Raw genomic sequence first — 18,837 nt, 5'->3', positions numbered from 1 at the left:
GTAGTTCATCAGGGTTACACCAGCTATTACTACACACCTCCCAGAACCATTCATTTAGATAATATCCTCACTGAGACGTGAGCACCAAAACTGGCTTGTAATTAAAAGATGTCGGGATTCTGGAGTAAAAAAAAAGAAGCAGAGTGAGTTATGAAGGGCCTTCCTGTGGTTTGAAAATCAAACAGCACCTGGATGCTGCTTGCTTCTGTAAGGAAGAGAAAGAGATAGGAGTTTGCAGGCTTATGCACAAACATGCCAGATAGTTGACAGATACAGACACTTTCACACACAACGCCTCCACAAACACATACAAAACTGGCACATCGGGTGAGGTAATGTTCCCTCCCTTCTGCCTTCCAAGCACACTTCCTCTGCTTGGAATAATTGCTGCCTGGCTGCTTGTCTGGGAATGGGAGCCACTCTGTTCATTAGTTGCTCTAAATATCAGACACGGCATCACTTTTAAAGGCTTAATTTCACTGCAGTCCAAGCCCCTCTCTCTGATCCTCACCCGTCGAGAGCCACAGAGTACGCTCCCGTTCTCGCAGGCATGACCTAAATAGATAAGCACTAAATGAACGGGGGCTTTTTCTTTTGGAAACCGGGGGGAGAAATTAGCGGACAGAGATGAGAGCAGAACGCTGGAGTTGGGAGGGAGCCTAAGTGACAGTGATGGCGATGCAGAAGGCAGTATCCATTTTCTTACAAAAGAGGCAAAACAAGACGTCTGTTTCCATGGAGACCAGCAAACAGTCATATTTCTTAAGGGACCACTGGGTTTCCTGCGGCGCTTAGTGATTGGCTGATTCAGATGCTGCAGACACAAGACCTGAGGATGATGGCTTACACCGCTGATGTTAGAGCGGTGAGGACAGGATGTGTTCCGCTGACTGGACCAGACCTGAAGACACTTCAGACACAATGTACATGATGCCTCTGACCTGCAGACCCTTCCTATTGCTTATGTGACACCAGTCAAGCTGAGAGGGACAAGTAGAGAAAATGAGAGGTGATGCAATGTACATTTGGCCATACATCAGAGCAGGACTAAACCTAACAAGCAGCAGGTAACGACACCATGATAAATCAATCTCCCTATTATATTCTACATTGTTTAGTCTAGAAAATAGTCAACAACAACCATCCCAGTTTCATAAAGTTCAAGCTGATGTAATTATGATTTTTGTCAGTCTAAAACCCAAAGAGTTCCACTTCAATATGACAGAAACGACACTAAAATTAAAGAGAAAGAATTTGATGCATGGGTAGGTATCCTGAATTCCTGCCATACAATCTGAATATGTCATCACTTCTTAAAGCATGCACTTGGAGGTGGACAGGAACACATCTGGCGACATCTCCATCGTCATGTAAATAAACTACCATAATGAATCAAACCGAACTTGCTGTCAGCAGCTTGGATACTAATTAAGAGCCATGCATTAGCAGAGACAGTTTTTCTAATAGCCCATTTCACACATGAACTTTGTAGTGTAAATGCTCCAGCAGTCTACATGTCAGCTTCATGATTGGTAATGAACACCAGCACTTTTTCCAGGAACGCTGCGCTGCTTCGCCCTCCTTATAGCAATGTGAGTTAAAAAGTAGTCAATTACACAGGAAGCACACACATGATCAGAGTCTTTTTGGACATGTAGATGGTATATATGAAAGTACATACAGTAAGAACTGCATGTTTTGTGCTGCCTTCTTATGACAGCAATACAATGAAAAATACCTATTAAAAAATACATATACAAGTCAATTCAATTAGTTATTAAAGCAATGCTGAGAATGACCCTAATTTAAGATATAGAATGCAAGTGATTATATATTAAACTCTGTGACAAGACACTAGAGAGATTTTTTTTCTGTAGATTACAGTCATAAATACTGTACATGAAGACCATGCTGATAAAATATTCTATGTTAAACTACCTAGCTGCATTCAAAAGCTAAGATTGAACAGTATTGTCTTAAATACTGTACTTTAACTTTTCAATAGATGTTATTATTGCAGTTGAAGCTCTGGGAAAGAACAAGTTTTTTTTGGACAGAAAAGCTTTATAAATGCCATTTAATAACAGTGTAAAACTGTTCAGGATAATTGTCTTATTTTTTTGCTGCTTTTACTACTCCATCTACATAACGTTTTGTACAATACAGCCAGAGTTGAGTTGGATTTCAATCCAAGAGCCCTAAAAACAAATCAAAAATATCAAATTTTGGTTTATGAGTAACTTACAAGTCTTTTAAAACCTATTTAGTTTTGCTGTTCAACTTGATCAGGTGCTTTAATTTATGAAAATCAATATATGTATTGTGTTTTTTAGTTGGTAGCATTATGACACCTTGTTCCCTGGACTCATGCACAATACATCCTTAACATCATTGTGTCATTGACATTTTTGCATTTGTGTGTGATTGAATGCTCTCCTTAACATAACTTCAGTAAAGCTCCCTCACATGCAATCTTGAATTCTCCTCTTACTGTTTTGTAGGCTTTTACAGTCTCACAAGAAGTGCCTCAACCTCTACCACAGTGAAGTACAGGAAACAAATGTGTAAAACGTATGTCCTTGATTTTGACTTTATGTGTAAGACAGTACGCACACATCACTTCCTGTTCTGGCCTTGGAAATACAAGGCAAGTTTTAATGTTCTGACCTATCCTTGAAGGCTGTTGGCACATTCTGTCTTTCTGCCTCCCGGTGCATGACCTCATGACTACAGAAGCCCTGAGAGGCAAACCAGAAAAACACATCTGCTGATCAAAGCCTGATCCTGAATGTATTTTAACCTGTGTTCTTAAGTTTATGACAGGGGAAAAATATTTTGCAAGGAACATTTTTCTTATTTTATTCTACTTTCAAAACTGTGTTGGCAGGTGCATTTTTCCTTCAGTGTTTGTTGTTGTAATACCCATGCCTGCCACCAGATGCTGAAGTGCACCACTGCCCCATGTATCAATGGGACTAAAGGCACATGCGAGTTAGCAAACTATTTAACATAGCTTAGAATCACCTTTAAGAACACATGCATATTTGAGTCTTATTTAGAACATGGGTATCAGTATCTTGTGGCTAAAATTATTATTACAATAACAAACACACTTTTAAACCCTAGCTTCACTTCAAGAACTTAAAATGAAAAAAATATAAAGCTTGCAAAACCTATTTAACAACTGGTGTTGAAATTGGATTAGAGGATATTATACTACCCATGAATAGCATGACATTAGTTTGGTTAATATACTTTGTTCTGAGTGTGTGAGATTGTGCATTAGAGGTCAACATACCGTCACTTTCTCTAAATCAGCTTCTGAGGAGGTGGGAGACAGGGGGCTGATGGGACTGAGGGAGGGGGAGCTTCCAACACTGGAGACGTACTCGGGATCAGGAACATACAGAACCTGCGAACATAATCCATGTCTGTATTTACACAGGCACTGCCTTTGTGCAAACACACATTTGCACACCACACATGCACGGACAGGGAGAGATAAAAGTGACTCACTCATACACACACAGCCTCACCACAAATGTGACAAAAAACAGTGTATTATAAATCACATGAATATTCTCACGTAATGACAGGGACAAACACAGAAAGGGAAGGTGATAGATAGTAAGTCAACATGTCAGGATTATCAGTGAGCGGTACATGGGAACGGTTGGTTTCCCTGTATTTAAAACATACAGTGAAGGTAGGTATGGTATTTCTGTGATGTGTTCAAATGTGATTTTTCTTGTGAACCAATTTTATGTTTAAGTTGAGTATTTTAAATATATTTGATTAATCATTTAGTCCATAAAATGTTGAAGATAGACAACAAAGCTCATACAAATTCATAAAATCCAGAGATATTTTACTTTAAAATATAAAAAATCTACATGTTTTCATATTTGAGCTGCAACCATTACTTTAAAAAATCTTTGTTGGAAAAAATAGATAAATAAAAACTGTTGAAGGTACACTTTTTTCCCATTTACTAACCATTAAGCAACTTGTGTGTGTGCAATAAACACACACTGAGAAATGCATATTGCTATCCATACATATGGTGAGTTATAGTCATGTCTGTTACATAATGTAGTGACAGGAGGGGAAGTGCTAGCTTTTAAAGAAATACTTTAGTAATCATTTCAGAAATAAACATATATACTCTTTTTTTTCCTGAGAGTTCAATTAGAATATCAACACAACTCTTATAACTGTTTGTTTAGTATGAAGCTTAAGCCAAAAGACAGCTAGCTTAGCACAACGACTGGAAACAGGGTGAGAGCTACAGTATAGCAGACTGGATCCGTACAAATATATTTTTTTATTCTTAGCAGCACATGGCAATGGGTCTGCTGAATCTGTACAAATAATAAAGTTGTGGTTGTAATGCCCTGCAAGCTGTTTCCAGTCGTTATGCTAATTGAAGCTAACCTAGCTTCATAACATATATTTAGATGGTTTATCTTTGACTTGAAAAACAAAGATTTCATCTATGTACAGCTTTAGGGATACAGAAAATATATGTCTTTATTGTGGTAAATCTTGGCCTTGAGGTGTGAAAGGGGAGGAGAGTGGAGGGTTTACGTGCTCTATAGCCCTCACTACACTTTGGATGCAGCTCAAATCAGCATTGTTTCCAGAGAGATGAGACGGGAGATGCCAACTGGATTGGCATATGTGATTCTTCCCAGTTCCTCTGGATTTTGTTTTGACGCCAAGAAATAGAGACACAAAATTATCTTTTTGGATGTTCGTCACTTTCCCCCATTAAAAAAAAAGAATTTTGGTCGATTGCTGAAACAAAGACAAAGAGATGAAAGCCAAGGGAAGCTGGCCGTGTGTTTAGTGGGTTAAAGATGGGTTTGTGCCATGTTGTCGGAACTAAAGCATCTTTGGGAGATTTCTGAAGCATATTATTATACCTTTTTTAGAAACAAAATAGGACCTTTGCAAGGAATTGCATCCTAATGGGAGCAATGACGCTGTAATTATCAGGCAATTAAGTGGTGATGGAGATGGTAGGGTTGTGAGGCAGCAAGTTCCTCTGATAAATTAAGTAGATATAAACACATGTCTCCCAAAAAAGCTTTTGTATAAATCTTTTCAAGATTCCTTCGGCACTATGGAAAATGTTAAGTGACTGTGAGATTCAGACAATGCACAGAATGCATAATTAACTGTGGAAAGCAGGCCTGGTGAGATTGAGCTGTTTGTGAGATTGTGCAGGTGAGATGTTGCTGAAGGACAGTGATGAAGTTTTGCAGCTGAATATATCAGTGAGGGCGTGCACGGCAGTTCACACCTGGCCAGGCACCACTGCTCTGGAGAACAGCTTGTTCAGCTGAACCAGTTCGTTGGGTGTTGTGTCAAACTTGAGCGAAATGCTGTTCAACGTGTCCCGCGATTCCACCTGGACCACAAAACAAGAGAGAGGACAAACAAATTAACACTCCGCATTCTGCACAGGGCATTTTCATGAAGCTGCAGAGAGAAGACTTGAAGATGTGACACAGATAGTGACACACACACACACACACACACACACAGAGAGAGAGACAGAGACAGAGACAGAGACAGAGACAGACAGAGAGAGAGAGAGAGAGAGAGAGAGAGAGAGAGAGAGAGAGAGAGAAAAGCAGGGCAATTACTACCTTAACTTTGGATTTTTGCACGTTTAGATTTTGGGGTGTTATGCAAATTAAAGTTGTCAGCTGTTGACCAGGAATAGATTCCCATGGGAGGCGATGTTGCTGGCAGGAATCTGAACTGACGTGAATGTCAGCAGCAGTCTTGCGTTATCTTGGAAAACTCATGTAGCTGCCCCCTGCTTTTTGTCAAGTTAAAACAAGAGCTAAAGTATAAAGTCAGCATAAATTGATTGTTTTCATTATTGATTAATTCACCAATTATTATTTTTGTTATTATTTGAATGATGGTAAAGCCTGTAAAGCAACAGATAATGGTGCGAGAAGCCCACAAAAAGGTGGAAGTGGTCTATTACCAGTAACTTGCTAGCATAACTGGCTAAGTAGCTAACTCGCTAAAGTAGTCACCGAGCGTTATTTTCAAGGAGCATTTCATTGTACTTTTTTCGGGGTTGCGAGTAATTTAAAAAAAGCTCCTGCTCATGACTAGCATATTCTTGTGGTGTTTGCCCGCTGTGTGGAAGTCAATCCTGGAGGTAACTACATTGGATTGTAGCCTAACATTAGCAGCTCTGACTTACTTATTATTGTATTGTTTATCCTGTCAAGTCTTTTTACTGATATATGCTGTTTTTAAAATAAAAAAGAGGCGTAACTATGTAACCAGAGTCCAATATTTCTCCGTTTAATATCCTGTCAACCTAAAGGTATTCATTTAATTCCATTTTCGATAAAAAAACAACAACTCCTGTATCTTCACTGCAGAAACAAGCAGAAGAAGAAGTAGTACTTGGTGTTATTTGAGGTTTCACGTATCATTAAGGGTTCTGTTGTGGCGACATCCTGTGCTCAGCTGCTGCACCCTGCAGTTTTACGCAGGTGCATTCGCTTGTCTCCACCAGTTAAAATCCATACAACAGAGACGTGCTGCACATGTCTGAACAAGTTAAGCATCTAACATGCCCAGTGGGAGATTCTACCTCCCAAATAAGGCTGACAACCATGTCGGAAAGAGCCTGCGTATGGGAGGAACATGGCATAGAGTGGAAAAAAATGAGCTCAGGGAGAAAACCCCCGAGAACCAGACAAGCAGGACTGACTCTGAGCCGTGTATAATTAGGACAGGATAATGGCACTGTATGTTTTAGTGCAACAGTCATGGGACTGCCTCGCTGGTTCAGAGTGTGTGTGTCTGCAAAAAGTCCCAGAAAAAGACCAAGTTTCTCTACATTCTTGACATGACAGATTGTTTCAAGCAGGATATTTTTGCACCCAGACAGAGACACATGCAGCAGAGTCACACACAGGTAGTTCAGTAAAGGGGAACTAGGACGGACAAGCTGGAACATTGGTAACACTACATGAGGTAGTCACACATGACACGAACAGGATCAAAGTCAGGTCAACATCGAGGGGAAGAAGCAGAAAGAACTCAGAAGTCGTTAGCAGCCAGTGAATGTTTTTACAGTTAATATCACTGACAAGCACCAACTCAAGCTCCGAAATACAACCATTGTTTCCCCTAGGTTACAACTGAAAATCATTGGGAAGCGGAAAATGGGAAGCTATTGCATATTTCACTATCACACAGGTTTGAAACGGCATTTCAAAAGACAAAATCCTTTGCAAACTCAGAAACCAAGAGATGAACTGTGCATGTGCTAGAATGTGGTTTGCAACATACCTCTGAGGAATTCATATTTCAAATATTATATATACAAAGTGAATTGATTAAGTAGGAACAACAGAGCCATATGGCATCATCCCCAAAACCCGTGGCCCAGAAAAGGCGAACAAATGTGTTATTTAGCTTGTTAGCTTGAGCATCTTCTGACAATGTGAGGGCAGAAACAACGTATTGGTAGTAGTAGTGCACTAAACATCTATTTTTAATGCAATCTATTTAGTCTATTAAACAATGTGAAGTTCCTGTGCAACACATATTTAAAATGGCTGAGAAATAAGTAGTCAAATTAAAATGAAAAAGAATACATTTACACTCAAACGGTGGAGTTCCTATCAAGAAGCAACACGACTAGACATTCAAACTAAGCCATGTCTTGAGACATGTCAGCTCCACTACTGAATATAGTTATTTTAACTGGTAAAACACCAAAGGAATGGATTGGCTGAAGCAAACCAAATACAGGCAACCAGAGGAATCACAGCATTGATATAACTTCTCAGGGAAAACCCAGTCATATGATAAAAAGTAAGGTAATCATGCCAGAAATCCAGCAAAGGTTTCACAGTGAGCAGAACTGGTGCAGATAGACAGAGGCTGTTCTAGGCTAGTAACTGGGTCAGATGGATGTGACCAAAATGATTGAGGACACAAGGAAAACCTTTTCTTTATCCTTCAAACAACGGCAATAACGATCAAAGGGGCCGATCACCTGGCACACGTAACTAGCCAAAACATTGTGTTTCTATGGTACATATGCTCTTTTCTTGTTCTAATTTCCTTCAGTTTTTACATTAAAAAAAAGGTAAGATATTCAACTTTTCAGCGCAAGACACAAAGTCACACTGCCCACATAAATTAAATCGAGCAAAAGGCTTCGATACTCCATCCCTCCGTCTTTCAAGTAGATGTCGTAGGAACAATGGCAAATGCAACTGGTGTAAGAGATGATGCCGTTTTTAACCAAAATCTAAATTTTTCTCCCCTTCTCATATAATAACACAGCAACAGCAAGAGATGGGCGTCTGCTTGAATCAATTTCTTCCCCCGTTAATCACATCTCAGCGGTTGTGCATGCAACCCCGCTCTACAGGCGCATCATGCTGTTTTGACCGCGGTCCCAAGGGCGATTTGAAGCGGCGAGGCCTGTAGCAACGTGCCTCAATGCGATCCTGACCATACTTCTTGCATTAAAAACTAAATAATGTACAGTGTTAGTATAGCCAGTGACAAGTGAAGAATGACACAATGATTCACACCTGGACCGCCTATAAATCCTGACGTCTATTCCTGCCCTGTTCACAGACAGATCTCCTTGAAGGGTCAAAGTGGAGGTACACAATAACAGCAGTTTGTTAAGATGATTAAATTGTCTTGCTAGATTAAATGTTAATTTGATCAGTTGTAGGAACAAATCACATTAGAAGGCATCCTTCATATTTCAGAATGCTATCTGATACCTTTATATCTTCACTGCTTGTTCATCGGGAGGGATTTAATTCAATAATTCCATCAAAATTGAGATGAAGTTAAATGAAGGCTGCACAGCAACCAAGGCAGTGAAGACATGGACTAAGCTTGGGGACAAATGAACGTTAATTGTAAAGCAATAAAGAACATTGTTGTGTGTGTGTGTTTAGCATTGTGTCTAAGATGTAGTTCAATAAGTCAAATGATCAGCTGACCCATTCCAGTCATTTTGGGTATGTGAATACACCATCAGGATATATTTTTGATAAGAAAACCACAAATATGAAACATAATTGCAGCTATAATATGTAAGAAGAGACAAAAGTCTGTAAACCTCATTTTTAGAAAAATAGTTTTTTTCACTCGACGCTAGTTTGACGTTAGCTACTGATTTTGAGGCTGATACTGTTGGGAAGTAACCTGGCAAACCAGACCACATCAAGATGTAGGTCAGGGCACACACAATTGGCGGGGCTCATTCCGAGGGGCGGAATAAAAGGTTGTCTATCAAATTCCCTCGGCACGCAATAGGATAGCACTACAACCAATCAGAGCAACGAAGAAGGTGACGTAGTCAGAGCGACGGAAAAGAGTCCATGGGCAACTGTTCCGCAGCCATCTTCTTTATGTACATGTAGCGGAGACCGGCAGGGACTACAAGCGGAACGGTCGCAACTCTGTCGTCATTTCATTATCCCGCCCACCGACAATCACACGATGTGATTGGCCAAACCAGAGTTAGGGAACGAGGAGTTTCTAGGCTGAACCCTGGCTGCAAATTAAATTTGCTACCGCTAGGGTACGCCTAGATTTCTAGGATAGTTGGGAAGCTTAACACAGCAAATACTGGGTTCAAACTCAGCTGGAAATTTGAAAAAAAGATTGACACATAGTAGCTCAGATGTTAAGGAGTTAAAGACATGCCTGTACACATCATTAAAACCTGGAAACTGTTTGAATGAAGTATAGAAGGAGCAGAAAAAACAGGTTACATGTAAATGTCACATCCCACATGAGATCAAAACCAAGATAAGAGATGGAAACAGTAGTTCTCATGTCAACACACTCATTGATCTCCGATTTGTTAGGATTTTAGCGAGTCAAATCAAGTAAAACTCAAGGCAGCACAGTGGAAAAAAACTCTTAAGTGACTAAAATCAAGCACAAAAAAACCCCACAAGATGTATTTCCACTTTACTGAGCTGCTGACAACTGCTCTGAGACATCAAGGTCCTTCATGATGTGTCATCTCATTAGCTGTGTAAAGTGAGTCGTACTGTCTGTACAGCATGATAAATATTCTTTCGTCAAAGTCACAGTCATGGACCCTGAGCGGCATTCATCATTTGTTTACAACGTAGCCACAAAAAGGATAATAATATCTTCGAAGTATAGCCTAAACATTAAAAATACGACTGTAGGATGTCAAAACAGACTATCTTGTCACCCAATCCAACATAAAGGATTGGATGACATACAGTCCTTTATGTTGTTTGGATGTCCTTGTTACAATACTGGCCATTTATGACCTGAAAATTCATAAAAATGTTAGAAAGCTCAAAGCAATAACAGGAGTTTTCCTTTTATTTTCATTAGGTACTCAAGGAGTTAATAATGAAAAGGGCTCCTTTCATCCAGGCGGCTTTAGAACAGGTCATCGATTCTCCCTAGGTGCTATTTGCTACCGCCTCATCCATGAACTATTTATTTTTAGCTTTATCGCTCCTCTGTTGCTCAGCTTAAAGCTGGCCTATAGGACATTCAGGTCTGCAGGACATTTGCAGCTGCTAAAGCACCGTTTTTAAAGCGTGTTCTGTAGCATTCTGCAATACAAGGTCAAATATTTGGCTTTTTACTGACAAACCCTTTACTATTTTCTCTCAAACTAGATATTTTAAAGCTTTGCCTGAGCATTTACAGCTGCTGGCTCTTGTATCAAACAGCTGATCTGGTAACTCATGCATCAGGAGCTCGATCAATATGGGTACAAATATCTGCCGTTCAATGAGGTAAACATTGGCAAAGACAGGTGGTGGGCTGATCTTGGCACTAAAGGGCGGTGTAATATATTTCCATTGGTTTGCCTTTTAGGCTTAATTACTGGCTTCATCTACATATCCAAGTGATGTCAAAAACACAAGTACTTCACAGATGCACAGAGGCGACACTAAAATGACACATGCATCCATTGATTGTACTGTAAGAGGAGCCATCTCTAATTCAATTAAGAGGCAGAGGACAGGGGACAAATAAATGTGACCCACTAACAAAGACCTGCTATTGACACATTGACAGAAGGATACGGAAGGAAGGGAAAGAGAAAGTAATCACAATCCGGATCATAGCCACTAATGATAGGTGCGACCTATCTTCTTATCCCCCGGATCAATAAGAGCCATCGTTCATCTGGAACTGCGGATGAATAATTAAGCTTCTTCCTGTTAGGGCGACATATGTCCTTCTGAGCTGAAGGGTACTGGAAGGCTGTGACAGTCATGGTGAGAGGGACTGACATCTAGCTAATAGTCACCTTGTTGAACAGAAGAGAACACACAGATTCAACAAAGGCCGACTAATAGCTCCATTATAGACTGCTGGCATCCATGGTAATTATGGAACATGAGAGCAAATCTATACATGCTACAGTAGAAGGCCAACCAAGAAAACAAGATGCAAAGCTATGGATTCTCGGTCAAAGCAAAAATGTGTAGAGGACCGTTATGCTTTTGTGTTTTCCCATTCCTCTAGTGTTGTTTTTGTGCATGTAAAGTCCCCTCCAGAGGAGAGTTTCTATTGGCTAGCGCTCCAACACATTGTACGTGATAGGCGGGACATCTCTAAGTGGTTGTTCAATTACAAAAAACAAAACAGAGCCGGCCAGCTAACCAATGAGAACAGAGTGGGCTCTGGTTTCAGACAGAGGGTGAAAAGAGGTGCTGCAGCACAGACAGTATGAGAAAAATAAAGAGCTTTTTGAACATTAAAACATAGAGACATGTCCCAGTAGAGACACCAAGTACTATTATGAACCTGAACAAGAGCATTATAGGACCTCTTTAAATGTAACCATCCACAAGTGTTGGCGGATCAACACTCTTATGTAGAGACGTTTCCTGCACTGAGACCATCACAGATTCTGAATGAAAAAGGCAATGAAAAAAACAGGGAAACCATGATAAACCTAATGACTGTCGTCATCAAACTGGAAATAAAACCCAACAGTGTATGGTTTAATCACCCATAATGCCATATCAAAGGAGCCATCGCTCCTCATTTTACAATGAAAGATGAAACTTGGCTTTAGCATGACAGTTGCATGGCGACTTTTTCGTTCCTACCCTAATGGCATGTGTATTGTGTGCAACTACACCCTTGGTGATCGTCTGCGGGCCTAAATTTAGACTCTCTTTTAGTGATGGGGGGGAAAGTCGCATCATTCTGTCCTTTTCAAGAGGGCGCCGAACAAGTCTGCTGTCTCACTCTCAAGCAATAACCGATCCCTCCTCATGTCAGCCACTGACCTCCTGCTTCAGGCTTTGAGAGACTTTCCCACTGATTTACAGGGACCTCACTACACGCAAAGCAAAACGAGATTCATTAGGACTTAGAAATGCCTAAACTGAGAGAGTATTCCAGCAAGGGTTTTCTGGAAGAGGGTCAAAGAACTTTCAGTCACTTCATTCATGGGGGACCAAAAACTATCCAGGGAAAGCATGTTGAATGTTTGATTGACTTATTAATATGAGACATATAATTAGAGATATCTAACACATGGTGTTAGATGACAAAGAATCGACAATATTACAAAAATGGTCAATTCTTATAGATAAAAAAACGGTAAGAATGGAATGGAAAAACTTGAATGGAAAAAACTCTGTGTCCCATGTACACGGCACACAGAGTAAAACATAAATTTATCCTAATATTGGGAGCAGTGGGCTGCTAATATACAGCGCCTTAGGGGAGCATTGCCTAAATACAACCTTGGCAGGAGGTAAACTGGCCCCTGTCAAAGTAAAAGTCATACTCCACACAGTAATTGTTGCGTTCAGGGACTCGAACTGACCCTCTCGTCCCCAAGTCAAGTCTCTACAGACTGAGCGACTGCCGCCTGATCAGACTCTTCTTTCTTCAAGGCTACGTGGTTTACGACCAACAAATATTTCAGTTTATCTATGTCTACAAAACCAGACCAATTTACTGTAGGTGACATTAAAGAGGTTTTTCCCTTTCCTGTAATGTGTCATTGTGCATGTAAATGGTCTGCAATGGCTAAAATCCCTTTGTTCCCTCCATAGGGAGTTTCTCCCACATGTTAATCTTGCTTATAGAAACTAAACATGAGAAGTCTACTGACCCTGCCCTTGGTTTAATAGGGACACTTAGGTGCAAGGAGGTTGTAGAGTTTTATGTTTTAAAAAGATGGCTGTCACAAAGGTATGCTTTTGCTGAGGGCTAATTTGAAGTCTTCTCGCTTGTTAACACAACGTGTAGGAATAGAGCGAGTCATATTCTGCCTATGGCCAGCGATAAAGTCTTCAATATGAAAAGACACAATGTATTATCTCTGTGGCTTTCCCCTTTGGTTAACTTAAATCAAGAATCACAGGCTCTATATGTACCCTGTATAAGTCTGCCCATCCAGATACCCACTCAGTCTCCATCTTCTCCTCATGCACTCCCCTCTCCCCCCCATCCATCCCTTTTAACATCGCCATCCACACACTCCTTCGATCCTATCATTTCTCCATCATCCTTTGACTTGTTCTCCTACTCTCAGACAGGAAGCTGTGAAAGAGCTGAGACGGTGGGATCTCCTCTCCTACCCAGCAGTGAATAATGCAATCAGAGGGACTGATTGTCAGGAGGCCGTGGAGTTAAAATGTGCGTGTCTCTCTCCGTGGGAACACACACACCTGGCACTCAGTGTATGACTCATCTAATGTCCATGCAAGGCCTCTAATGCCGACAGTTTTCCTCTAAGCACAGCAGATATCCATTTAACCTGCAGACTGCTGAGGGTGAGAGATCATCTTCACATCTGCTGAGATGATGACACATCTGGATTGTGTGTATATCATACACAGTGGGGATTTAGCCGTGCTGTGAGGCTGTTCATGGGCAGAGCAATGTTTTGAGCCAAATGATGATGCTAGCATGCTAACATGCTAATATTAAGTAGGTTTGCTAACATCGTCACCAACATTTGCTGATAACCACAAAATAAAGATTCCGGTATGGCCCTTGGTTTTGCACGTTTTTTTTGTCATAGAGTAATGCAGTGGCTCCCAAACTTAACCTAACCTGGTTCTGACCTTCATTTGCAGGATTAATTGTATGAACATTACATTTTCTCTGCTAATAATATCAAGCCACAAAGATCCAACTATAATTTTATATTTTTTTATGGATAAAACCTCCATTTAGTTGGTTCAATAAAATGTGCAAGATAACTGTTATGTAGCAATAAGAAATAATAAATCAATTTCATGTATTTTCAAAATTATAACAAAGAGAACCAATGTTTGTTGACAACTTCCACCCAAGCTTCACGCGCCCCCCCTGCAGTACCTCCGCCCCCCACGTTGGGAACCACTGCAGTAATCGGAGTCATTACTATTTTGTTGTGATGGCACTTCCTGAAACATTATCAGCAGTAAGTTATTACAATGCATCCTAATGAATGTTTTGATCAGTGTGCCAAATTATATAAATTAACTGTCAATGTGGCTCCCTAAAGTCTTCAAGATTCATCCTCTGGGAACCATGAATTTGTAAACAGATCTATCCAGTAGGAAATCAGTGGATTCCCCATTGGCTTTAAAAAAATGTAATCGTCATCAATCTGGTGGTTGATAGCCCAAGCTACATGTTGTCATAATGAACATGCAGTTTACGGCAATTGAGTGAGTGCCATGGCCACCTTTTTTACCACAACTTTCGAGAACACACATAGTGGATGATGCTATCTGACTGATCATGTTGTGGGTTAGAATGATAACATCATGAATGCTGACAACCTCTTCCTTTCTTTCAGGCCTATATACTGGAATCCAGACCGCCTTTCCCCTAAATCGGCACTCTTGTTTGACTTTACAAATTGTAATGAGAGCTTTGCCGTGCCAGCTCTGCTGAGAGCACTGCAAAGGACTGAAAACAGACTGTGGGTAGGGAGGGTCGAGCCAAAAATTAAACATGACTCAACCAGGGCTGAAATAATTCCTCTAAGAATTTGATTTCTAAAAACCATCGAGACAAATGATCTGCTTGAGGCTTTTTATTGGCCTACACTGAAATCAGGACATTTGTGAAAGGGCAGTCTGATGGCTAGTCTGGAATGTCAAATGGCACTTAATTTCACTAAGTGAGTTAAGTTTTGACGGATATTAATGTATGCACATTTTCACAACTTTAATAAGATGAAAAGGTTCTCTTAAAAAGGAAACCAATTCGTTGTTAAAGCGTATCTTCTTTTTTTGCATTTTTAATATTGCTCTTAAATAAAGCATAACAATTTTTAATCTTGATTAAATTATTATTGAATGTAATATAATATATAATATGTATATGGTCAGTGTTTTCCTATCCCAGGGCCACTAGAATCAGGCCTTGAATAAGACCTATAAAAATGATAGCCCAAGCTACGAAACAGAAAATATAAATGTCCTACAGATGCCAGAACCTAGCTAAAATAGGTCACTAAGTTGCTAAAGCTTAGAAACCAAAAAAAGTTCTAATAGACCGGATGTTCCCTTGAAAACATTCCACAGGTATTTGATAGCCAAATCACCCTGTGGATCCCCAGAGTTACCAATTGAAGAGTCTCTGTACCTGTTTGTAGATAAACCTGTGTTGCCTTCACTCTCACTTTTTCATTTCGTTTGACTTTGACTGTCTGTCCTCTCAGTGGGAGGACGTGGCTCACCTCTGTGCCGCTCTTTGGCTCTCTCTCTGTCTGCATCTTTCTGTCTCCTCATCTATCTCCGTTGTTCCCACAGTCTTCAAACACTTCTTTAATTGGATGCAGGTCAGCCAATAGCTGGACTCTGCTGAATGGACTGGCGTTCTCAGTGTCTAGGCAGATGGGTTGCAGCTGCTTAAGTTATTTCTCAATTTCGAGGAAAAAAAGGGAGAGTGAAAGAAGCCGGTTTGTGAGGTAGAGGGTGATTGTATTGATAAGGTAGCGTAACAAGTAAAGCATTTGTTTTTCCTGCGGGTCCCGGGCGATAAATTAAAAACGAATCTGCTGGAAAGAGAAATAAGGAAACATCACCGGCCGTCCCCCGGCGTGGGAGATGAGTTTAAGATAAAGCCGCTTCTCAATCACTGGGACGGTGGCGACCATGTGTTTCTCACACTCAGTGGCCTCAAGCCTCCTCGCTACGTGCCGCTGCAGCATGTCAGGCTACAGGACACAATCATTGGCAGTGCTCGATCCATCCATCACCATAGCAGCAAACTAGTATGTGTGTGTGTGTGTGTGTGTGTAGGGGGGGGGGGGGGAGGAAGACTGATGGCTGACAGGAACAGTATGGGATGCTGTGTGATTGAGATGTGAATCTTTTCCCCATTTTTAACACTAAATCCCTCCCTATTTTTCTTAAACTTCAGCTTCTGTCCACCCTGCTGACTTCAGGTCAGATCAAGGCCATGACACAGGGCTTTGGCGCCGACAAATATCCTGTGGTTTTGGTTGTTTTCGAGCCCAGGTCAGGTAAACAAGGAACTTGTCAATCAGCAAGTCTGGGATGACTGACAGCGTGGGGGGGCGGGGGATGTGGAGGTGATGTCTATGTTGCTTAGGCGATAACAGAGAAACCCACAGTGTTTCCTGGAGTTTGGGATAACAGAGGAAGAATTTCTGCTGTTCCTTCCTCCTTTCTTTCCTCTGTCCTCTCCCTTCACCTCTCTTCCCAGCAGACAGACAGACAGACAGACAGACAGAGACAGATAGACAGACAGACAGACAGACGGAGATGAGCCACAGCAATCCCACTCCCCACTGTTGCCACGGAGAGAGAGGCGAAGGAAAGCAGTCTGACTGCTGCAGCTGGATTTGAGGGTCATTTGAAGAACACAACCAGGCGAAGCAGAGACAGGCTCCATTTTCAGTTCCCAGAATGAACCAGAGCCCTATCTCTCTTTCTCTCTATCCATCTCAATTGCCTCACCCCAGCTCCCTTCTCCAACACAACAGCTAAATCAATAGAAATGACAACGCAGTTGGAAGGTCATTCGCGAGCATGGCGAGTGCCGTGGTGGAATGCTCTCCGATACGTGGCACGGAGAACGAAAGGCAAAACAAACACACTTTGTGCCAGCCCTCCTGCCTGTCTGTCCGGACGGATCCAGCGCGAGGAAACATAAGAAGCTGCTCCAGTTCCTCTCATCTTCCTATACGTTAACATGCTAAAGGGAGCTGAGTCTTATACTGCTGCACAGGGACTCTTGAAGAGAGGATGCATTATTTCCATAAGCTTTCTATGAAGTACCTCGCATGCACACAAACACGGGTCCTCTATGTAAACACTAGGAGGAAGAGGTACACGTGTTACACTGGCAAAATCCACAAAATGCTTCTCCCCCTCACTAATGAGCTACCAAGCGTGGTCGGACACGGTGTCTTCACAACAATACAGCTAGACTATCAATGGAGCTACAGAACCAGCAAGAGCAGCTGATAGAGGCTGCAGCAGTACGGTAGCAGCGTCAAAAACACATGAAGACAGTTGCACCGAAACAGCTCAGTGGCTTGCGCCTTACTCACAGAATATTCAATGGTCCCTTTGGGTCTCTGGAACGACATTCGCCTCCCATCCTTCTTCTCTGGAGTCTTCTTCTGCCCGGTATCTGAAAGCAAGCGAGGCAAGGTACGCATTACATTCATGTTCCCCTCTCCCCAGCTTGTCACAAGCTGCCGTTTCCCAGCCCCGTGGGTAGACAGCTCATTCGTCAACAGTGAGCGAGCCAGCCAGCCAGCCAGCGATGTGAGCTGTGAGCGCCGGACCACTTTCTCTCTCCCTCTCTCTCCCTGCCTCTCGCTCTGCTCCTACCCTGCTGCCCTCACTCTCCCTACATCACACGGTCCTCCTCTCTCTCCCCCTGCTTCCTCTTTGCAGCGCAATGACAGCGGTTGAGAGCCATTCACCTTGCCTTCCTCCCCCTGTGGTCTCTCACGGCAGACATAGACAAGGCTGACCTCCATCAGGGCACAGCCGCTCTGGATGCCAGCCGGAGAGGAGGCGGAGGAGGACGGATTCAGTTCAGAAGCAGGGGGGTGCTAAAGCTAATAACTGAAAAGCAGGAAAGCGGGGGTGAAGGGAGGGTTCAGTTCTATGTGTTAGTTGGCTAATGGGGGGAAGTAGCATTGGGACGATGTGGAGTTGGAGTGGAAGCTCTAAGTGTTCAGGCATTAAGAATATTAGAGCAACTCAGAATCTCCTGTAGGACTTAAAAAGGGGGGAGAAGGGGCAGACAACTAGGGATGAATAATTGGGAAAATCTAGTAGATCATAGCATTCAGATTTTTTGTGCAAAATAAATATAATATGGGAAATTGTGGGCTTACGGGGGGACAGATGATAACTAAAACAGGGCGGATGTTGACAGATGATGTTAGAGGAAGGCGAATAATGAAGTTGGGGGGACTGGGGGAGGCTGGGAGAATGTATGGAGATGAAGGCAAGAGGGTGGATGGAATATCGAAGCAACTAGATGAAAGACAGAAGCAAACGATAGGATGGGAGATGAAAGGGCCTGGAAGAGGACTCTTGGGAATGGAGAAGATCTTGAGATCATGGTCTTTGACTCAAAATAATGTACAAGACCTAGTTGATTGGAGGCGTAAGGGTCAAGGAAGGATTTGATTGGAAGGAGGTATTTGAGTTCCGGTGAAGGATTTATGTTGGACATATGTTGACCCTGTGGCCTCACATGTCTCCCTTCCTTTTTCTTTTGACGGTGGAGATACACTAATGAGTCCCTTTGTTATTGTCTTTCTCATCAGGAGAGCTCCAACATGAGTTAAACACGAGT

At 41.8% G+C, this 18,837-nt stretch overlaps 1 protein-coding gene across 5 annotated transcripts in view; it reads right to left on the bottom strand.

Moving 5' to 3' along the window:
• The window catches only part of oxr1a (oxidation resistance 1a), a 163,748-nt gene that overhangs the window by 32,494 nt on the left and 112,417 nt on the right, over positions 1-18,837 (bottom strand). For 4 of the 5 annotated variants that reach the window (XM_063879537.1, XM_063879539.1, XM_063879536.1 and 1 more), the window contains 3 exons: positions 17,570-17,652; positions 5,306-5,413; positions 3,299-3,412 (listed from right to left, as the gene is read on the bottom strand). In XM_063879537.1, coding sequence (XP_063735607.1) covers positions 3,299-3,412; positions 5,306-5,413; positions 17,570-17,652 — 305 coding nt within the window. The remainder of the gene's footprint in view (positions 1-3,298; positions 3,413-5,305; positions 5,414-17,569; positions 17,653-18,837) is intronic. The other variant, XM_063879541.1, reaches the window with a different exon arrangement.

Source organism: Eleginops maclovinus, chromosome 3 (assembly GCF_036324505.1).
Source record: "Eleginops maclovinus isolate JMC-PN-2008 ecotype Puerto Natales chromosome 3, JC_Emac_rtc_rv5, whole genome shotgun sequence".
Taxonomy (NCBI): domain Eukaryota; kingdom Metazoa; phylum Chordata; class Actinopteri; order Perciformes; family Eleginopidae; genus Eleginops; species Eleginops maclovinus.
The sequence above is the reverse complement of the archived record's forward strand: the minus strand, read 5'-3'. Positions and strand labels throughout refer to the sequence as shown.